Source organism: Antechinus flavipes, chromosome 1 (genome assembly GCF_016432865.1).
Source record: "Antechinus flavipes isolate AdamAnt ecotype Samford, QLD, Australia chromosome 1, AdamAnt_v2, whole genome shotgun sequence".
In the NCBI taxonomy this organism is placed as follows: Eukaryota; Metazoa; Chordata; class Mammalia; order Dasyuromorphia; family Dasyuridae; genus Antechinus; species Antechinus flavipes.
This window is the reverse complement of record NC_067398.1, coordinates 345,350,300-345,367,179: the sequence shown is the minus strand read 5'-3', so window position 1 is coordinate 345,367,179 and position 16,880 is coordinate 345,350,300. Positions and strand designations below refer to the sequence as shown.

The 16,880-nt window shown below is 32.0% G+C and overlaps 1 protein-coding gene across 1 annotated transcript in view; it reads right to left on the bottom strand.

The window, feature by feature from the left end:
- The window catches only part of GOLPH3 (golgi phosphoprotein 3), a 38,077-nt gene that overhangs the window by 11,466 nt on the left and 9,731 nt on the right, over positions 1–16,880 (bottom strand). Inside the window, exons 2-3 of the mRNA XM_051969555.1 lie at positions 11,559–11,690; positions 2,003–2,117 (exon numbers count right to left, since the gene is read on the bottom strand). Coding sequence (XP_051825515.1) covers positions 2,003–2,117; positions 11,559–11,690 — 247 coding nt within the window. The remainder of the gene's footprint in view (positions 1–2,002; positions 2,118–11,558; positions 11,691–16,880) is intronic.

Below are 16,880 nucleotides of genomic sequence, written 5' to 3'. Positions count from 1 at the left end.
TTTTGATCTAATAACTTTGTTACATATTTTGAATCTTCCCTGCTGTTCTGCTGTGTACATGATAATGTTCTCTTTTATTTTGTTTTATTTTGTTTTGAATTTCTTTTCTGTTTTTTTTTCCTTAAAAAAAAAAAACCCACAATAAAAATAGAAATGAAATGAAAAAAATCAATTTCACTGGTTCAAGATGATAGGAGAGGAACATTAGATGGCAATATGAAAAATATTTCAGAAAAAAAGAAATACAAAATCAGTAACTCAATAATGTAATGACAGTGTCCAAATTATATTAATATAATATAAGCCAAAATTAAGCCAAATTAAGAAAAACTGCATTTTTTTGATCATTGCTACCACCTCCTGACAGAGAAGTAGTAGACCAGGGAGCAAAATAAAGCAAATTTTTTGGATATGGCCAATGTAAGAATTCATTTTCTTTGACTATGCATGTTACTAAATTTTTGTTTTCTTTTTTCTTTTTTTTTTCAGTGAAAAAATATAATTTAAAAAAATTAAGAGTATGCTAGAGAAATCCTAGGAAAACAAGCAGAATTCACTACAATTTTTAGTTCATATGTTTCAAAGCCAACTCTAGTTCCCTCAGTAAATAAATTGTCTTTGAAAGATTTTTTTATGGAAGCATGATGTTTTAGATGACTTACTTCTTCTGAAACATTATTTCATCTTAATCCTTTCTGTAAAATGCCCATTAAGCTAATGATCTTTGAATACAGATTAAAAATTTATTCTTTTGTAACAAGTAAAATCAGTGGCACAATTTAAAGAACTTTTGACAAATAGGTTCTAAGGTAGTTTCCTTAGAAGGTTTCAGTGTTTCAGAAAAATATAATATCAAATATTTTATCACGTGGAAATTTGATAACACTGGAATCTTATTTATTCTTTTAAAATTTTAAATAAAGGAGTTATTTAACCAATTCTTAAATCTGCATTTGTAAGAAATCCTTTTAATAGCATGCCTTTCCTCCCAGTTTTTGTAATAAAACAAAAGCTCATTAGAAGCAATCAAATACAAGACATTAGGTGAGGATGAAGACTGAGGTTTTACTGGCTACACTAGGTATAAATTTTAATGCACAATAATAAAAGATATATAAGGTATGAGCCTTTCTATTCCTATAATTTCTATAATTATGTTGCTATTATTTCCTGTAATTATATATAAATTTCTTGCTACATATACTTTACCAAAAAGCATATGGCATACATGTAACATTTTTCTTTATCTCTCCTGATTTGTAGACATATACTATCATATGAGAAACTTTCCACTAAAACTTACTCTACTGACAACTGACAGTTTGTAGTCCAATTGGACAATTTCAGAATATAAAGTTGGAGTAGATAAGCATCATTTAGTAACTGAATTCTTGCTTTTTTATTTAACTGTATAACTGTATAAGAAACAACAAAATCTTTAAACATCTTTTTTCCATTTGAAACATTTCTAGATATGTACATGTCACACACTAAAAATCTAGTGAATAAAGAAACAATGACTCTTTAAATTCTAAACCTTTGAAAATAAGCAGATTTAAATTTATTATTATGAATAGTGATAAGTCAGAAAATGAAATTCACACCAAGTTCTGATTTATATAAAGATAATTTACATTTATATATACAATATATAAATTTATATTTTAGCTAATCAATGTGATTTTCTAGTTGTTAGAAGAATTTAGGAGAACTAATTTTTTAAATCTTACTTTACACATTTTTTTCAAAAAGCAAATCCCACCGTCTATTCCTATCTCTTTTTCCCAATTACTACTTAAGTCACTTCTTTAGGATCCCTAGGAAAAAAAATTTGAAAACCATTATCATGTAAACTCACTGCCTAATTTCCTTCAAGTTTTGTTTATCTTAAGTGTCGCAAATAAGAATAGTTGAAACAAGATTATTTCCAAATGACTATAGTAGTTTTTAAAAACTGCTCCAAACAAATTTCAATATTCATTTTTTTATCTTTATGGCTTACCACTAAGGAGTTCGATCCAATTTTGAACTGTTTCTGGAGGCTGAGTTTCTTTAACGTGTTTCAAGGCTTCATCAAGTAAAACATCCCCAGTTGGAGCATCTGACTTACAAATCACCTAAAGAAGAAATAATAATAAGTGAAAAAATGCAAATTTTTAAAAAATTAATAGATGATTTGATGTAACTGAGAAAAAGTTACATTACTAGAAATCTTGCATTCAAACCCAAACTTTGGTTATTTGTTTACTGGGGCTGGGTCTTCCTATCTCTCCCAGACTGGAAGTGCAGTTAGTCCCTGAAACATGATAACTTTAGCTTGTTGTTTGTAACCTGGGCTGGTTAGATCATTCCTATGCAGCCTTGCGGCCCCTCAACTGCTAGAGGCTGACCAGGAGATTTATTTAGCAAAGCCAACTGAAGCTCAGAACTCAGAAACTTAAGCAATCCACTAGCAGCAGGAGGAATTACAAGTTTGTACCATGAAAAAATTACTATAATTAAGATAAACAACCAGAAATGCCCCTAATAAAATAAGCAACAACCATGAAAAAACACTTTACAATTTGGTACATTATCAAGCAACGACAATGGTTATTTCCAGTTATTTTTATATTAAAAAGTCCAAAACTCATGACCTAAAAATTTAAATAAAGAAGGCTCCTGTAAAGACACTTGTGTCAGTAATAACCCCAAAAAGGAGGAAAATGTACAGCAAATAAAAGAAAAGAAAGGGGGATGTCCAGGTGAAGCAACATAGTACTATGATCTTAACCAAATATTTGGAAGACTATGGAAGAATATGATGCTACTATATCAAAAGCATTTTAAGTTAATGGTAAAAAAGTGGAAAGAATCTAATTCTGGGGGGTGGGAGAAAGGAGAAAAGGGTTATAGGCATGGTTCAATTATTCATCACCTTGGAATAGGAAAGTAATTATCATAAGGAGGACTATGAGATAAAGTGTCCAGGACTCAGGTCCAAGGGCAGGGACACAAGGAGTCAAGTGTTGAGAAGAAGGAAGGACTATTATGGGAAAGAGATGAGAGTTTCCTGTATCCCAAAGGGCTAATCTAAGAGTAACTGGTGACATGAGTGGCAGAAGCAATTTAGGTTTGGTATCAGAAAAAAGTTTCCCAATAATCAGCAAGGTTGAAAAGTTGAATAGTTTTGCCTTGAGAAATGCGAGTGTAAAAGAATGAGGTGAAGGTGGGAAGATTGAGGGTAGTGTTCAGCCAGAGGTTAAATGGCCATTTATCAGGTCCATTCTTGTATAGTATAGGTATAAGGTTTCCTGTATAAGGAAATAAATTTGAATAAGGAAAACAAATCACTTCCATTTCAATCTTAGAAAGATTCTGAAGATCACCCAGAAAAGTAAGATATGCCACACTGGGATCCTTTCTCAAGTTGAAATGCCAAGCATTCAAACTCTACTACAGGGAACACAACTCCAATGCAGAGTGGGAGGAGGTGCACAGAGTTGTCTGAAAGCCAAACACATGTTTACCTAAAAGACTATTCTATAGAGGAGTCACACAAACAGGCAAGTGCTCAGATAGAAATCAGAAGAAGTAACACAAAAACACTTTCAAAATCTCTTTGAAGAACTCTGGAATCAACTGTGAGACATGGGAGACATTGGCATAGGATCATGTGGCATGCATGCTCTTATCAAAAAAAGATGTAAAGCTCAAAGGAAATATGAAAGGTGTCAATTTAGAGACATTTCCATTTCAAATGTTCACACAAACTATTTATTTGTGCCCAATCAGTGGTAGAGCCTTCTGAGTCATACTGGTCTGACCAGCCACAATCAAGTTATACTGCACCATGACCCTGACACAGAGATGTCATTTTGATGCTCCTCAAGTATAAAGGACAACAATCAACCAACTATAATATAAGAGTTCTTGATAGAAGCTCTGGTCCCTTCCACCTCAAAAATCCTGATTTTCATTTAGTGATCCATTCAATGAATAAATGCTTTTACGGACTGATTTTTCTACATGTGCTAATTTCCCCATTAGAATGTAAGTCTCTTAAAAAATTTGGTATCAAATTTCTCAGCTAAGTATTTCATATTCAACATAAGCCTCTGATATAGTAAAACCAAAAAATAAAAATAAAAATAATTTCCCAAATAGAAATGTTATAAAGGATATATGAACCGTTCTCAAAAGAATTATAAATTATTAACAACCATATGAGAAAATGCTCTCAATAACTAATAATAAAAGAACTGAAAGTCAATCAATGCATCACTGAGGTTTGAATTCACATAGCACATTGCCAAAAACATAAAAAAAAAAAAAGTCAATGTTGGAGAAGCTGTAAGAAGACAGGCACACTCAAGTATTACTGGTAGAATTATGAACTGGTAGAACTATTCTGAGAAAACAATTCAGAATTATACAAGTAAAATTACTAAAACACTCATACTTTTTTGACCCAGAAATTATTCTTGAAAGACTATATAGGCCAGAAGATCAATTTGAAAGGGCAAAATCCTGATATGTATCAAAATATTTATAGTAATCATTTTTGTAACAGCAAAGAATTAGAAACAAAGTAGATGCCCATTAATTTGGGAATGACCAAATAAAATTCTGACCAACAGTAAATATTACAAAATAGTAAATATTACTATGCTGAAACAATGAATGATGAATATAAAGAAGCAAAGGAAGACTTAAATGAACTGACAGATAAAATGAAGGAAGCAAAGCCAAGAAAACAATGTACAAATGCAAAAACATACCAATTACATATAAACATATACAATATGCAAATGTAAAAAGAAAAATACAAAGCAAAACTCCAAAATGAAATGTTATGGGAATGGCTCCAGAGAAGAGATATAGGATATTTTGCCCAACTTCTCTATAGAGGTAGAAAGTCCATGATTGTGGAAGTGTATGTGCTTGTCTGTTTTTACAATATATTGACTGGTTTTGCTCATTTTTCCCCCTCTTTTTCTTTAAAGACATGAACTGATGCTAAGTGAAGTGAGCAGAATTAGGAGAGCACATTTAACACATTTAACAGCAAGATTATGTGTATGTGATGATCAACTAAGAGAGACTTAGCTCTTTTCAGCAAACCAGTAATTACAACTCGACTTCAGTAGATTTGGGATGGAAAATGTTCCATTTGCATCCAGAGGAAGAACTATGGAGATTGAATGTGGTTTGAACTATGCTATTTTCACCTTTTCTGTTTGCTTGCATCTTCTTTCTCATGGTTTCCCCCCCTCTGTTCTGATTTCTTTCAAAATATGACAAATATGAAACTGTTTAAAATGATTGTACATGTATAACCTATATCACGTTGCTTTGCTCTCTTGGAGGAGAAATGAGAAAGGGAGAAAAATTCTGGAACTCAAACTCTTACAAAAGAGTAATGTTGAAAACTGTCTTTACATGTAATTGGATAAATAAAATATTGAGAAAAAGAAATTCTTTTAAGACTTAAATTTTAAATTTTTAGAAAAATTTAAAAAATATGTAATATGGAATGGCCCTCTGGGAAGACAGAATATGACCTATGCATTTAGCCCCTTTTAAACTCGTACTGTGTATGTATATGCATATAATAATTACACTAAGTGTCCCAAGTCTTAGGACAGTTTTTTAAGCTATTAAAATGAGATTCTAAGATAGTTCTTATAATTAATTAGTGCTTGGATAAGGATGAAACCATAAGAACCTTGAAACTTAAAGACTTCCATCCTTTTTAATCTATTATTATACCACCTTTCTCCATATTTCCCCTATGATGCTTTTTAGTAAATCACCTTTTTTAAACCCTGCAAGTTGATATTCTGTTATAAGCAAAGTGAAAAAGGAAGATATTTATAATCATATACTTTTCCCCTTCATTTTCTAGTTTCCCAGAATCCTAATTAAAAATTACTGTGAACCACATAGGATAAACTTCACCCAGTGAACAAGTCCATGACCTGATATCACCTCTAGCTCAGATAACCACAATCAACTTAAATAAAGAGACTTGGTAAAGAATGCATCAACTGACTGACCTTTTGTTCCATCCATCATCTTTGTAATGAACATCTAGACCCTGTCACTAGGCTTTTGTCTCCAGCACTAGTGCCCGGATGGTCCTGATTTTGAATATGCATCCCCTGAGCTTAGCTCAGGGCTTGGAACACTGCATAAGTTCTAGAAATGCAAAGAAAGACATGCAAACAAAAATATGTACAAACAAGCTTTGTGCAAGATAAATAAGAAATAATTAAAATAAGCACTAGAATTAACAGAGGTTGGAAAAGATTTCCAGTAGAAGTTAGGTCTTTGGCTTAGTCTTGAAAGAAGCCAAGAAAACCAAGACGTGAAAATAATGAACAAGAGCATTCCAGGCACGAGGGAATTATTTATTCAGAAAATTACAAGGAGCTTAATGTCACTGAACAGCAGAGTGCACAAGGAGCAGGAAAGAGGGAAGATATAAGAAGACTGGAAAGGGGGTGTAGATGGGGGTAGAATGGCCTATGTTATGAAAGGCTGTGATCACCAAAGAGAAGACTGTGTTTTTGATCCTGGAGGTGAGAGAGCCACAAATCTATTCTGTAAGATGTGGGTGATATGGTTCAACCCTTCAGGAAAGTCACTTTGGTGGCTGACTGGAGAAGGGAGAACTGTGTGGCAAACAGTCCAACCAGCATCATTGTTACAATACAACCAGTATTGTATTAATTCAGAAGATGAAGGTGTAAACAGGGTGGAGGCATTGTGAGAGGAGAGAGGGGATATATGTGGGAGAAATGCAAAGGTGAACTGACAGGCCTTGGCACGGAATGGATATGGAAGAGTCAATAAGGAGTTATAGATGATATTTAGGTTTTGAGCCTGAGGGAGTGGGATGGTGGTACCCTAGACAGTAAAAGGGAAAACTGGAAAGGGGAAAAGTTTAGAGAGAAAGATAATGAATTCAGTGTTGCACATATTCATTCAAATCGGCCTGGGTAATCAAGGGTTTCCAATTAATCTTCATGTAGAGGAAGTAAGAGGAAACTAAATAACAGTGATTTTTCAGATCAGTTCTGCTATCACTGATTCCATTCTTTTAAGGATTATTACTGCTACATGCAATAGTAACAGCTCTTTTTAATATAACCCATAAGATTTGCAATAAGCTTTTTTGTAAGTGCTATCTCATCTGATTCTTATGATGAAAAAAAAAATACAAGTATTGTTATCCCATTTTACAGACTAGGAAACTGGTTCAGAGAGATTCTACTTTATCCAAAATTATAAAACTAGTTAATTGTCAAAGGCTGGTGGAATTCAGGTCTATCTCTTCATTATAAATTCATGCTGTTTCTCAATATACTATACTATCAGAAGTATAGATACATGAAAAATATATCTTGCTTCCAAGAACTAACAGTCTAATAACCTTTAAACTAAATTGAGCCACAGAAAAATAGCTCTACTTGGGATTAACATTTTGTGACATCATTTGTGAATCAGAAATTTGTCATTTTTTTTTCTTTTAAAAGTTGGAATCCAAAAAATTTTGATTTATTAAATGTTATTATGTCTCAGACAAGTTGGGCTCAGGTGCAAGCAATACTCCTCTTTTTCAGATGCCATAATATCTCCTCTTTAGTTAAGATTCCACCATGATAGTAAGAATAGAAGCTAACTCTGTGTCTGTGAGAGGTTGTAGGAGCAGTGGACCTAGGGAGATAACATCAGTATGATTCCTATTGCTCTGTGAGCCTATCTATACAGGGTAGGTAACAAAACCTACTTTGAAGAAATACTTTTTCTTCCTTTTCAACCAAGTCCTAAGGGACATGCTTCCTATTACTATATTCTAGTGCATAAGCTTGCAGCCAAGCCATCCACCTTGCTGTGTACCTTTTTAAATACTATATATTGACCACCAAACCTTGCTCATATTTCCCCCAGGAATCAGTAAAGTTCCCGGTACACAGAAAGCACTTGAATGGGACAAATGTAGATTTCTCAAAAGACTGTAGGGTAAAGTAGAGCAGACCCTATGCCTAAGCTTTGGGAAATCACATGATCTCTAGAAAGTAGAAAGTGTTGTTGTCCATTGGTCAATGGCCATTTCCTTGTTCCTGAAGAATTCAGTCCATCCAAAGAATTTAAAAAATCAAGAGGTTAAGGAGAGGACCTATAGTTTTTTGGCTATATAATAAAATTTCTGCTTCTATATTGGGCCACACACCATGCTAGAATGCACAGCTAGTATGCTAGCCCACTTCTTGCAAGAGTTGAATAAATGCTTCCTGTTTGTATCTGGAGCCTCTTCCAAGTAATAAATTTGGGTAAGAGGGGTCTAGTATGTTCCATATACATTGAAATAATTTCTCATTCTTTCAATGATTATTTTCTAAGGGTCTAAAATGTGCCTTCTATTGATGAACCTCAGCAAACTACCTAGGTCTATCACCTAAATTTGAAGGCTTGGTATGACCTGTGAGAATTATGGCACTGCTGACATGGCCATTTAGAGAAGAGAGTGACTTCCTTGACATAAGTCATCATGATCTTCTATGGCCACAATAACTAAAAACCATCTACTAAGGGATTGTGATCTATATCAGTGAAAAGAATACCCATACCACTGAAAATATAGGTTCTTCAGAGTTTCTAAAGTCATATATAAGGGGATTTAAATAACTAAAGTTAATTAACTTACATGCCAAACTTCTTTAAAATTCCCAATTATTTTGATAGTTATCTTCCCAAAATATACCACATACCTAATCTCATTTGAGTAATCTAACAAAATATGTTAAATTAATAATTTCACCTATATCATCTAAAGCAAGTCTTCCAAACAGGCAATATGACTCACACGATATATATGTCTAATTCCAATTAGTCAAAATAGTAAAATAAAAAAATAAAAGGCTTTAAAACTTTGTATTAAGTTCGGTTCTGCACACATATATTGCAAGTAGGATATACTATAACATATTTAACATGTATAATACTGCTTGCCATCTGGGGAAGAGGTGGAGGGAGAGAAGGGAAAAGATGGAAAAGAAGTGAGTGCAAGGGATAATGTTGTAAAAAATTACCCATGCATATGTACTATCAATAAAAAATTATAATAAAAAATAAATAAAAAATTTTTAACCTTTGTATTAAAAACCCTCAGTTTATTAATTAGCAAGAAATAAAGGCATTTTATTTTCAAATTGTTCTCATGTATCTTTAAAATCCAATATCTTCCTCTGTCTTATATACATGATAAAAGTCAAGACAAAAACACTGATTAGAAACAGAATCAATCTTCAATGTATCATACAAATGAAAATGGTGTGGATCAAAAGACTTATAATAATAAGAATTATTTATGTTCTTCAAATGGAAATTCAATCTGACAGAAGAAAATAACCTTAAAATGTCAAGATATGTTTAAGACATAAAGTGCTAATCAATGATCAATGCCAACTTTTTTTAAATGTTTGAAATTTTAAAAGAAAGCTAGGAAAGAAAACTGCATCTCTCAAGTCATTTAGGAAAACAGCATAAAAGAGAACAGCATGAACTGAACATCCAATATTTACTCTAGGCTTGGCTAAGTATTAAAATAAAATAAATGTTTTAACATGTTACAATTCAAAAAAACTCTGAATTCAGTTTTGTTACTTATTGTCAATGATACTGTCACTGCTTAATTTCCCTTCCTTTTCCCCCTCTTGAACCTCATCCTAAATTGTTTTCATAATTCACAGATTTAGACCTGGAAGGGTGGGTTCTGACAACAAGTTATCTGTCCAATCCTTCCCCTCCCACCTATTTTACAACTGAGAAAACTGAAGCCCAGGGAAATGAAGTGGCTTCCCCAAAGTCACACAAGAAGGAAGCAGTCAAAGGCAGAACTTCAACTTGGGTCTTCTGATAGCAGATAAGTGACCCTTCTCCCACAATACATTTTATCTCCTACTTTACCCCAACTCTATAATCTTGGATCAAATTTCTCTTAGCAAATTTTTCGTGTCTGGGTATCACATTTTAGGAAAGATATGGAAGTCAGTCTTTAAAGGAGATAAACCAATATGATAATGGGCCTCCAGCTCATGACATGAGGACTGGCTAAAAAACTAGATAGTTTACTCTAAGAAGCAAAGACTTTGAAGGATGATGACTGTCCTAAAGGATTGTTTTGTAAAAGAGGAATTAGATTTGTTTTGTTCTAGAGGGCTAAAAGCAATGGTTACACATTACAAAGAGGAAAAATTAAGCTTAATGTGAGAGAAAAGTAGAAACTAGGGTTTCTTCTTACTAAAAGCAAAAACTCAAGTCATTTTTTTTAGTATGTTACAAAAGTAATTACTGTTTAGAAAAGACTAAATCAAATAGGGCTACATGAGATTCTGTGATGTTAAAAGAAAAATAATCTGATTAAATTCTAACTGACACTAAGCTATGAATGAAAAATAGTCCTTTTAACAACCAAAAACTGTTTTCACCTTTAAAATGATGGTGGTTAAGATGAATTTCTATCAGGCACTATATAAAAACCATGAAATGGCATTACTTACACAAATGAAAACAATTAGTATAATTTTTATGCTACAAAAAGTATTAGTTTTAGGGGTTGAGGATAATATGGGGTAGGAACCAATTCTAGGAACTGGACAAATAAGATTTTGTGATTCCTACCTAGCTCTTTTCCACACAAGAGAAAAATGACACAGTGATAAATTTCACTTTTTCTAATAATGCCACATCTTTATTTATAAATATTCTAAGTATTAAGGTAGAGATACCATGAATCCCTACAGCACAATAAAGAAGTAGTCACTATTTCTTATAATTAAAAAAAAAAAATTAAAAGGGTAATGTTTAAAAAAAAATTCATACCAAGAAATGTGGCACTACAGATTACACCAAATAAATATAGTCTTATTATATTCAGGAACATTTTTGAATTTTTTGAGAAAAATCCAAGGCACTACACTGCTTTAAGAAGAGGAGAGGAAAAGAAAACGGTGAAAGACTCACTACAGGCTAACCAACACTGAACACTTTCATTACATCAAGATCTGTCTACCTACACAGAGACTTAATTCTTAGAGTGTTGAAAGCTGAATTCTGGCAAGTATTCAAATGTTACTAAAAAAGATAAATAGAAACAGGATAGCTGGCTCAGGAATAGCAAACTTTTGTAGAAAAAAGAAACCGTTTGCCAGTTCCTTCAGAATTATGGTTCCAGAAGCAGTAATTATAGTTCAGAATCTTTCTGAAAAGACCTATACTAACTTAGCTCCGTGAAATGAAATATTATGAAGCACAAATGTACAATAACCTAATATATTAGTCAGAGCTTGGTATTTTTTTCATGCAAAAAAAGATGGATTACAGACTACTTTCAGATGTTAAAAACATACTTATATTTAAGCGAACCAACATTTAGCTATATCTACATGAGTTTTGATGGCAAAAAACCCACTTTCCTCTTTAATTTCAAAGAGATCACTTCGTAGTAATGTTTTTCATTTGGAAACAGTAGCACGTTTAAGGTTCTTGAGCAAAAATATCCTTCCTCTTACCTTTCTTGTTAAAAGACTTTTGCGCCTCATTCCACAAGCTTCTAGTTGTAGGCGCCCTCTCAAAGCTAATTCAATTAACATACAGCCCCGTAATCCAGATGATATACAGTCATTCCAAAATGAAGTGTAGCCCTGTTTAAAAAAAAAAAGAAGAAAAAGAAAAGAAAAAAAAAGTAGTGGTAAAATATCTAATTTTCTTTTACTTCAAAATCAAAACTGATGTGAGGATACAACAGTGTTTTTTGCAAAATGCTCTGTCTTCTCAGTCCTTACCAATCACACTTTCAACATTCCTACAAAATTATATCATATATAAATGTTATGTTTTACATATATAACAAAATATATGTTATATTTATACCTTAATATATCTCTATGGAAATACTGAGAAAGTGGCAAAATATTTTCTAAATTTAATTCCCTTATATTCTTTTTAAGTAGAGATGAAAATTAGCTTTACCAAATAGATTTAACATACCACAGAGAAAAAGTTCTCTCTCCCCTACATGGTATTACAAACATTTATTGTGACCCAAAATTCTGATTTCAAAATATTCTGTTCTTCTTCCTTTACAAATCATAATTGTACCAGAATCTCAAATATTTTGACAAATATTGAAATAAATATAGTCAGGAAAATTGTAACAAAAGTATACATAAGTCACAAAAAAGTAAAAGCAATTTAAAATAGAAAAGTGGAAACATGAGAAGTACTCAAATACTCATATCTGTGTAGGTAAGGGCATGGAATATGGCAATGGCAAATCTGGTTATTAGGCATATATATATATATATATATATATCATCTCCAAAAGGATGTAACTTTTATCACTATCAGAGAATTTTCAACTACACAAGAGATTAAAGGTTATCAAAAAAAGACAATTTCAATTATATAAATTTAAATTTTCTGCATAAACAAAACCAATGCAACTATAAGATACAGCAAAGGATGGGAAAACCTGGCATTCGTTTATTTCTAAAGCAAGACTGATAACCAAAATACATAATGGAATTTAAACATATACATGACTAATATCCATGGATAAGTGGTGAGGCAATCAAAAGATAGACAAATTGGGGCAAATAAGTGGTGTAGGCATAGAAGAGTGGTCCCGGATTACAGGGGACCTGAGTACAAATCTGAACCCAGACACCTAATAACTGTGGAACTGGGCAAGTGAATTAACTCTAACTGCATTTCCCTCCTATCTCACCCCTTCTCCCTGCCCATTCAAAGGATAGATAAATTAATGTTACTGATCAATCTGTGAAATGGTCTATTCTAGACTATTTCTGAAAACTTGTTCTGGAAAACAAATGGGAAAAAATCACTACAATGTTAAAACTACTGAGAATATAGCCTTAAAAAGTCAAAGAAAGACTTAAGAGCAATATAAACTTTTTTCCCTTAATTTTCAAGGAAAGATTGTATTCAAACATGCACTATTTTATGTCTACAAATTTTATCCACTGCACAAACCTAACAAAAATAAGAGGCTTACTATCAAGACATTGTAATGATTTAGAATTAAAGCATTTTTGTTCAATTAAAAGAGGTCACTATCTGGATATGAGTCTATGACTGTGAAATCCTAGCAAAAAGAATAATCACATACAAATTCTTTGACACTATAAAAAGAGCTATTATAAATATTTTTGTACAAATAGGTCTTTTCTCTCTTTCTTTTGACCTCTTTGATATGAACAATTATATAGCCCTTTGATGATAGTCCCAAAATGCATTCCAGAATACCAAGATCAGTCCACTAACAGTAAATAAGTATCCCAATATTTCCACATCCCTTCCAACATTTATAATTTCCTTTTCTGTCATATTAGCCAAGCTGATAAGTATGAAATGGCACCTCAGAATTGTTTTAATTTATATTTCTCTAATAAATACTTATGTAGAGCATTTTTCATAACTCTAGATAGCTTTGATTTCCTCTAAAAACTACCTGTTTATATTCTTTGATCATTTATCAAATGAAGAATGTCTAACTAAATTTGAACAAATCACTTTACAAAACTTCTTGTGCTATCACATGAACTAGACAATCATGTAATTCAATAAATTAGGAACTACTTGAAGAGTCAGACACAAAGAGTCATCATTAATGATTAGTTAAATGTCAATTTGAAGATGTCTCAGGCAATGTTCCAGTAATCCATACTTGGCTCTTGGTTATTTACCAGTTGTTATATGAATTAAGGCATAAGCAGAAGGTTTATAAATCAGAAAGTTAAGGACATATATCTTAACACAATGGATAACAGAGGCAGGATCCAATAACATAAAATTTAATAGGACCCAAAGAAGCTACAATGAAATGACTTTATTATGAACTCATTTTTAAATTTATGAAATCATTTTTCTCTCTCATTAGAATGGGATCTCCTCAAGGAATTGTTTTTTGTCATTTTTTTGTACCTCCAGCACCTAGCAGTATATGGCACATAGGGATTACTTAATAAAAGCTTGCTCGTTCTGGGTAAGTCAGTGTCCTAAGCAACACACTAAGACAGTTACAGAGAAAATGCTGACCAGCATTTGTAGACAAAGTTCTCTCCTTAAAAAGTTTCCCTATGCCAGTGAAATAAATCTCAATCCCCTAAAGTTATTACCAAAGGCAGAAAGAGAAATGCAAGGGATAGTTGGAATAAATTAAGTCCAAAAATGATTCCAAATTTTAGGTTATTCAACAATTCTTACTTTCTCTAAACAAAGTTTTATCTCTGTGTTGCCTTGTGCCTAATCTGATTAATATTTTATAACTAAATAAAAACTAAGTATGGTATTATTCGCAAATTTGTCAGTGATATCTAAGAAGATCTAAAGAATGATAGGTTATATATACTTTAACATATTTAACATGTATTGATCTACCTGCCATCTTGGGGAAAAAATGGGAAGAAGGAGGGGAAAAGTTGGAGCAGAAGGTTTTGCCAGGATCAATGCTGTAGATCTTGTAAATAAAAAGCTATTTAAAAAAAGAATAGGTTAGGTTGTAAGGATGGCTAAACGCTTAACAAAATTATGTTTAAATAGTATAATTTCAAGTTTTTCACTTAAATTCAATAGCTCAGGTAACAAAAAGATTTAGCAAGTATTTGCCTGATTGTCAATTCAATTCAATAAATATTTATTAATGGTTTACTACAGGCTAATTTCTGAAGTTACAAAGATGAAAAGAGAATATAATCACAGAACTGGAATTGGAAAATACCTTTAAGAAAATTGTATTAAAAGATATATTGTATCTAGAAGAAAGTAACAACTCCACTATAATCTACATTAATCAAACAATTAAAAGAGTATGAGATGTTCTAAGTACCATTATTTTAGATGGGATAGTGATAACCTGGAATTGATCAGAAAAATTAGATCTTTATCTATAATATGGGAAGACTAAGTGAACTGAGAATGTTTATTAGAGAAAAGAAAAATTTAAAGGGAATATTTTTTTATTTTGCTTATTTTTTTTTTACTGTATTGTATATTTTTTGTTGTATTTGTATACAATTGTATATACTGTCTTTCTTGTATGTATATATCTGTATATACACACACACACACATACACACACACACACACACACACACACATATATATATATATATTTTTTTTTTCAAATAGTTTATAAAGCAGTGGGGCTAATTGTTCTTTGAATGTTTGGTAGAATTCACATGTGAATCCATCTGGTCCCGGAGATTTTTTTTTTAGGGAGTTGATTGATAGCTTGTTCGTGCTTGCTCTCTCTCATATATATATATATGAATATATATATATGAATGAAAAAATAGGGATTGAAGGAGTCCTACCAAACTCCTTTTACAACACAGACATGGTACTGTATATATACAATATATATATACAATACAATACAAATATACAATATATAATATATACTGATTATTGCCATCTAGGGGAGGACCTGGGGGAAGGGAGGGGAAATTGGAACACAAGGTTTTACAAGGTTTAATGTTGAAAAATTGTCCATGCATATGTTTTGAAAAATAAAAAGCTTTAATTAAAAAAAAGATGAATGTTAGAAATGATTTATACATATATTTGGAAAATAAAATACTATTTAAAAAAAAAAAAAGAGAATATACTTGCTATTTTTTCTAAAGTTAGGGTGGTGGCAAGTGATAGAAAATCCAGTCAGATCTATGTAGATTTGTTATGATGATTTTATTTTTCTTTTGTTTATTGTTCAGTGGGATAGAAGAGAATACAAATACATGTAAAATAAATAAAAGAAAAAAACAGCCTGCTTTATTAAGATTCTGTTAGTGTATCATACAGGAGTATTTTGTTCTTCCTCTAAAAGAAATCTCATGCTGATAGCATATTTTTAAATAGTAATTCCTTCAAACAACTTAAATCTCCAAAGGTACAATAACATGTAAGCTATCAGAAACGAATTTTATGTTTTCAATTTATTTTTTCCTAATATGCTACTTAATTAATATAGGTATAAAAGTGAGATTCAATTGTATTCTAAATTAAGCAGATTAGCAGCAAACATGTATGGAGAAGGATACAGCATTAACTGTCAAACCATGATAATTTAATTCAAGTGTTAACAATTTGACTCACCTGTAGTAGTAGGATTTTGAAGCAAATTCCCAATGGGATTTGGTGATAGTTTTGTTAAATAAAAAAGAAAACAAATCCAAAAGTAATTTACTGAAACTTGTTTTTAGTAGGAAAAATTATGCAAGTGTTTTTAAAACAAATAAACTGAAGTCCTAAGAGTCAGATTTTGGGGAGGAAGTGTGTGTGTGTGTGTGTGTGTGCGCGCGCGCGCGCATGTGCGTGAATGTGTGTTTTAACTTTTAGACCCTTTGATCACTCTGCTTCTCTTATCCCCAAAAGTAATCCTACCCATCCTTCTATGACAGTTTTCCAAATCTTTTCCTAACTCCTTATTTCTACAAACACAATTGGTAACATGACTTAATATTCTTTGCTAAACAAAGGACAACAGACTCTGTACTCCAAGTCTTCCCCTCTTCCAATCCATTTTACACAATTCAAGAAAAACTTTCCAAAAATTCCTGTTTGATCACACCACTATAACCAATACCTGTTCCAATCAGCCTCCAATCATCAAGGAGAATTTAGTATGACTTAAGGCTTTTTTTTTTACCATCATTCATTGCTCAAACCAATATTCCCTACAAAATAAATTTCAGCCCATGACTATTCCTCCCTAATTATTTTGCAACTTAAATTTTCTATTCCAATCAAGCAAAATTAATCAATATCCTTTGCAAGACTTTTCAGCTATCAACTCTTTGTCACCTTCCACC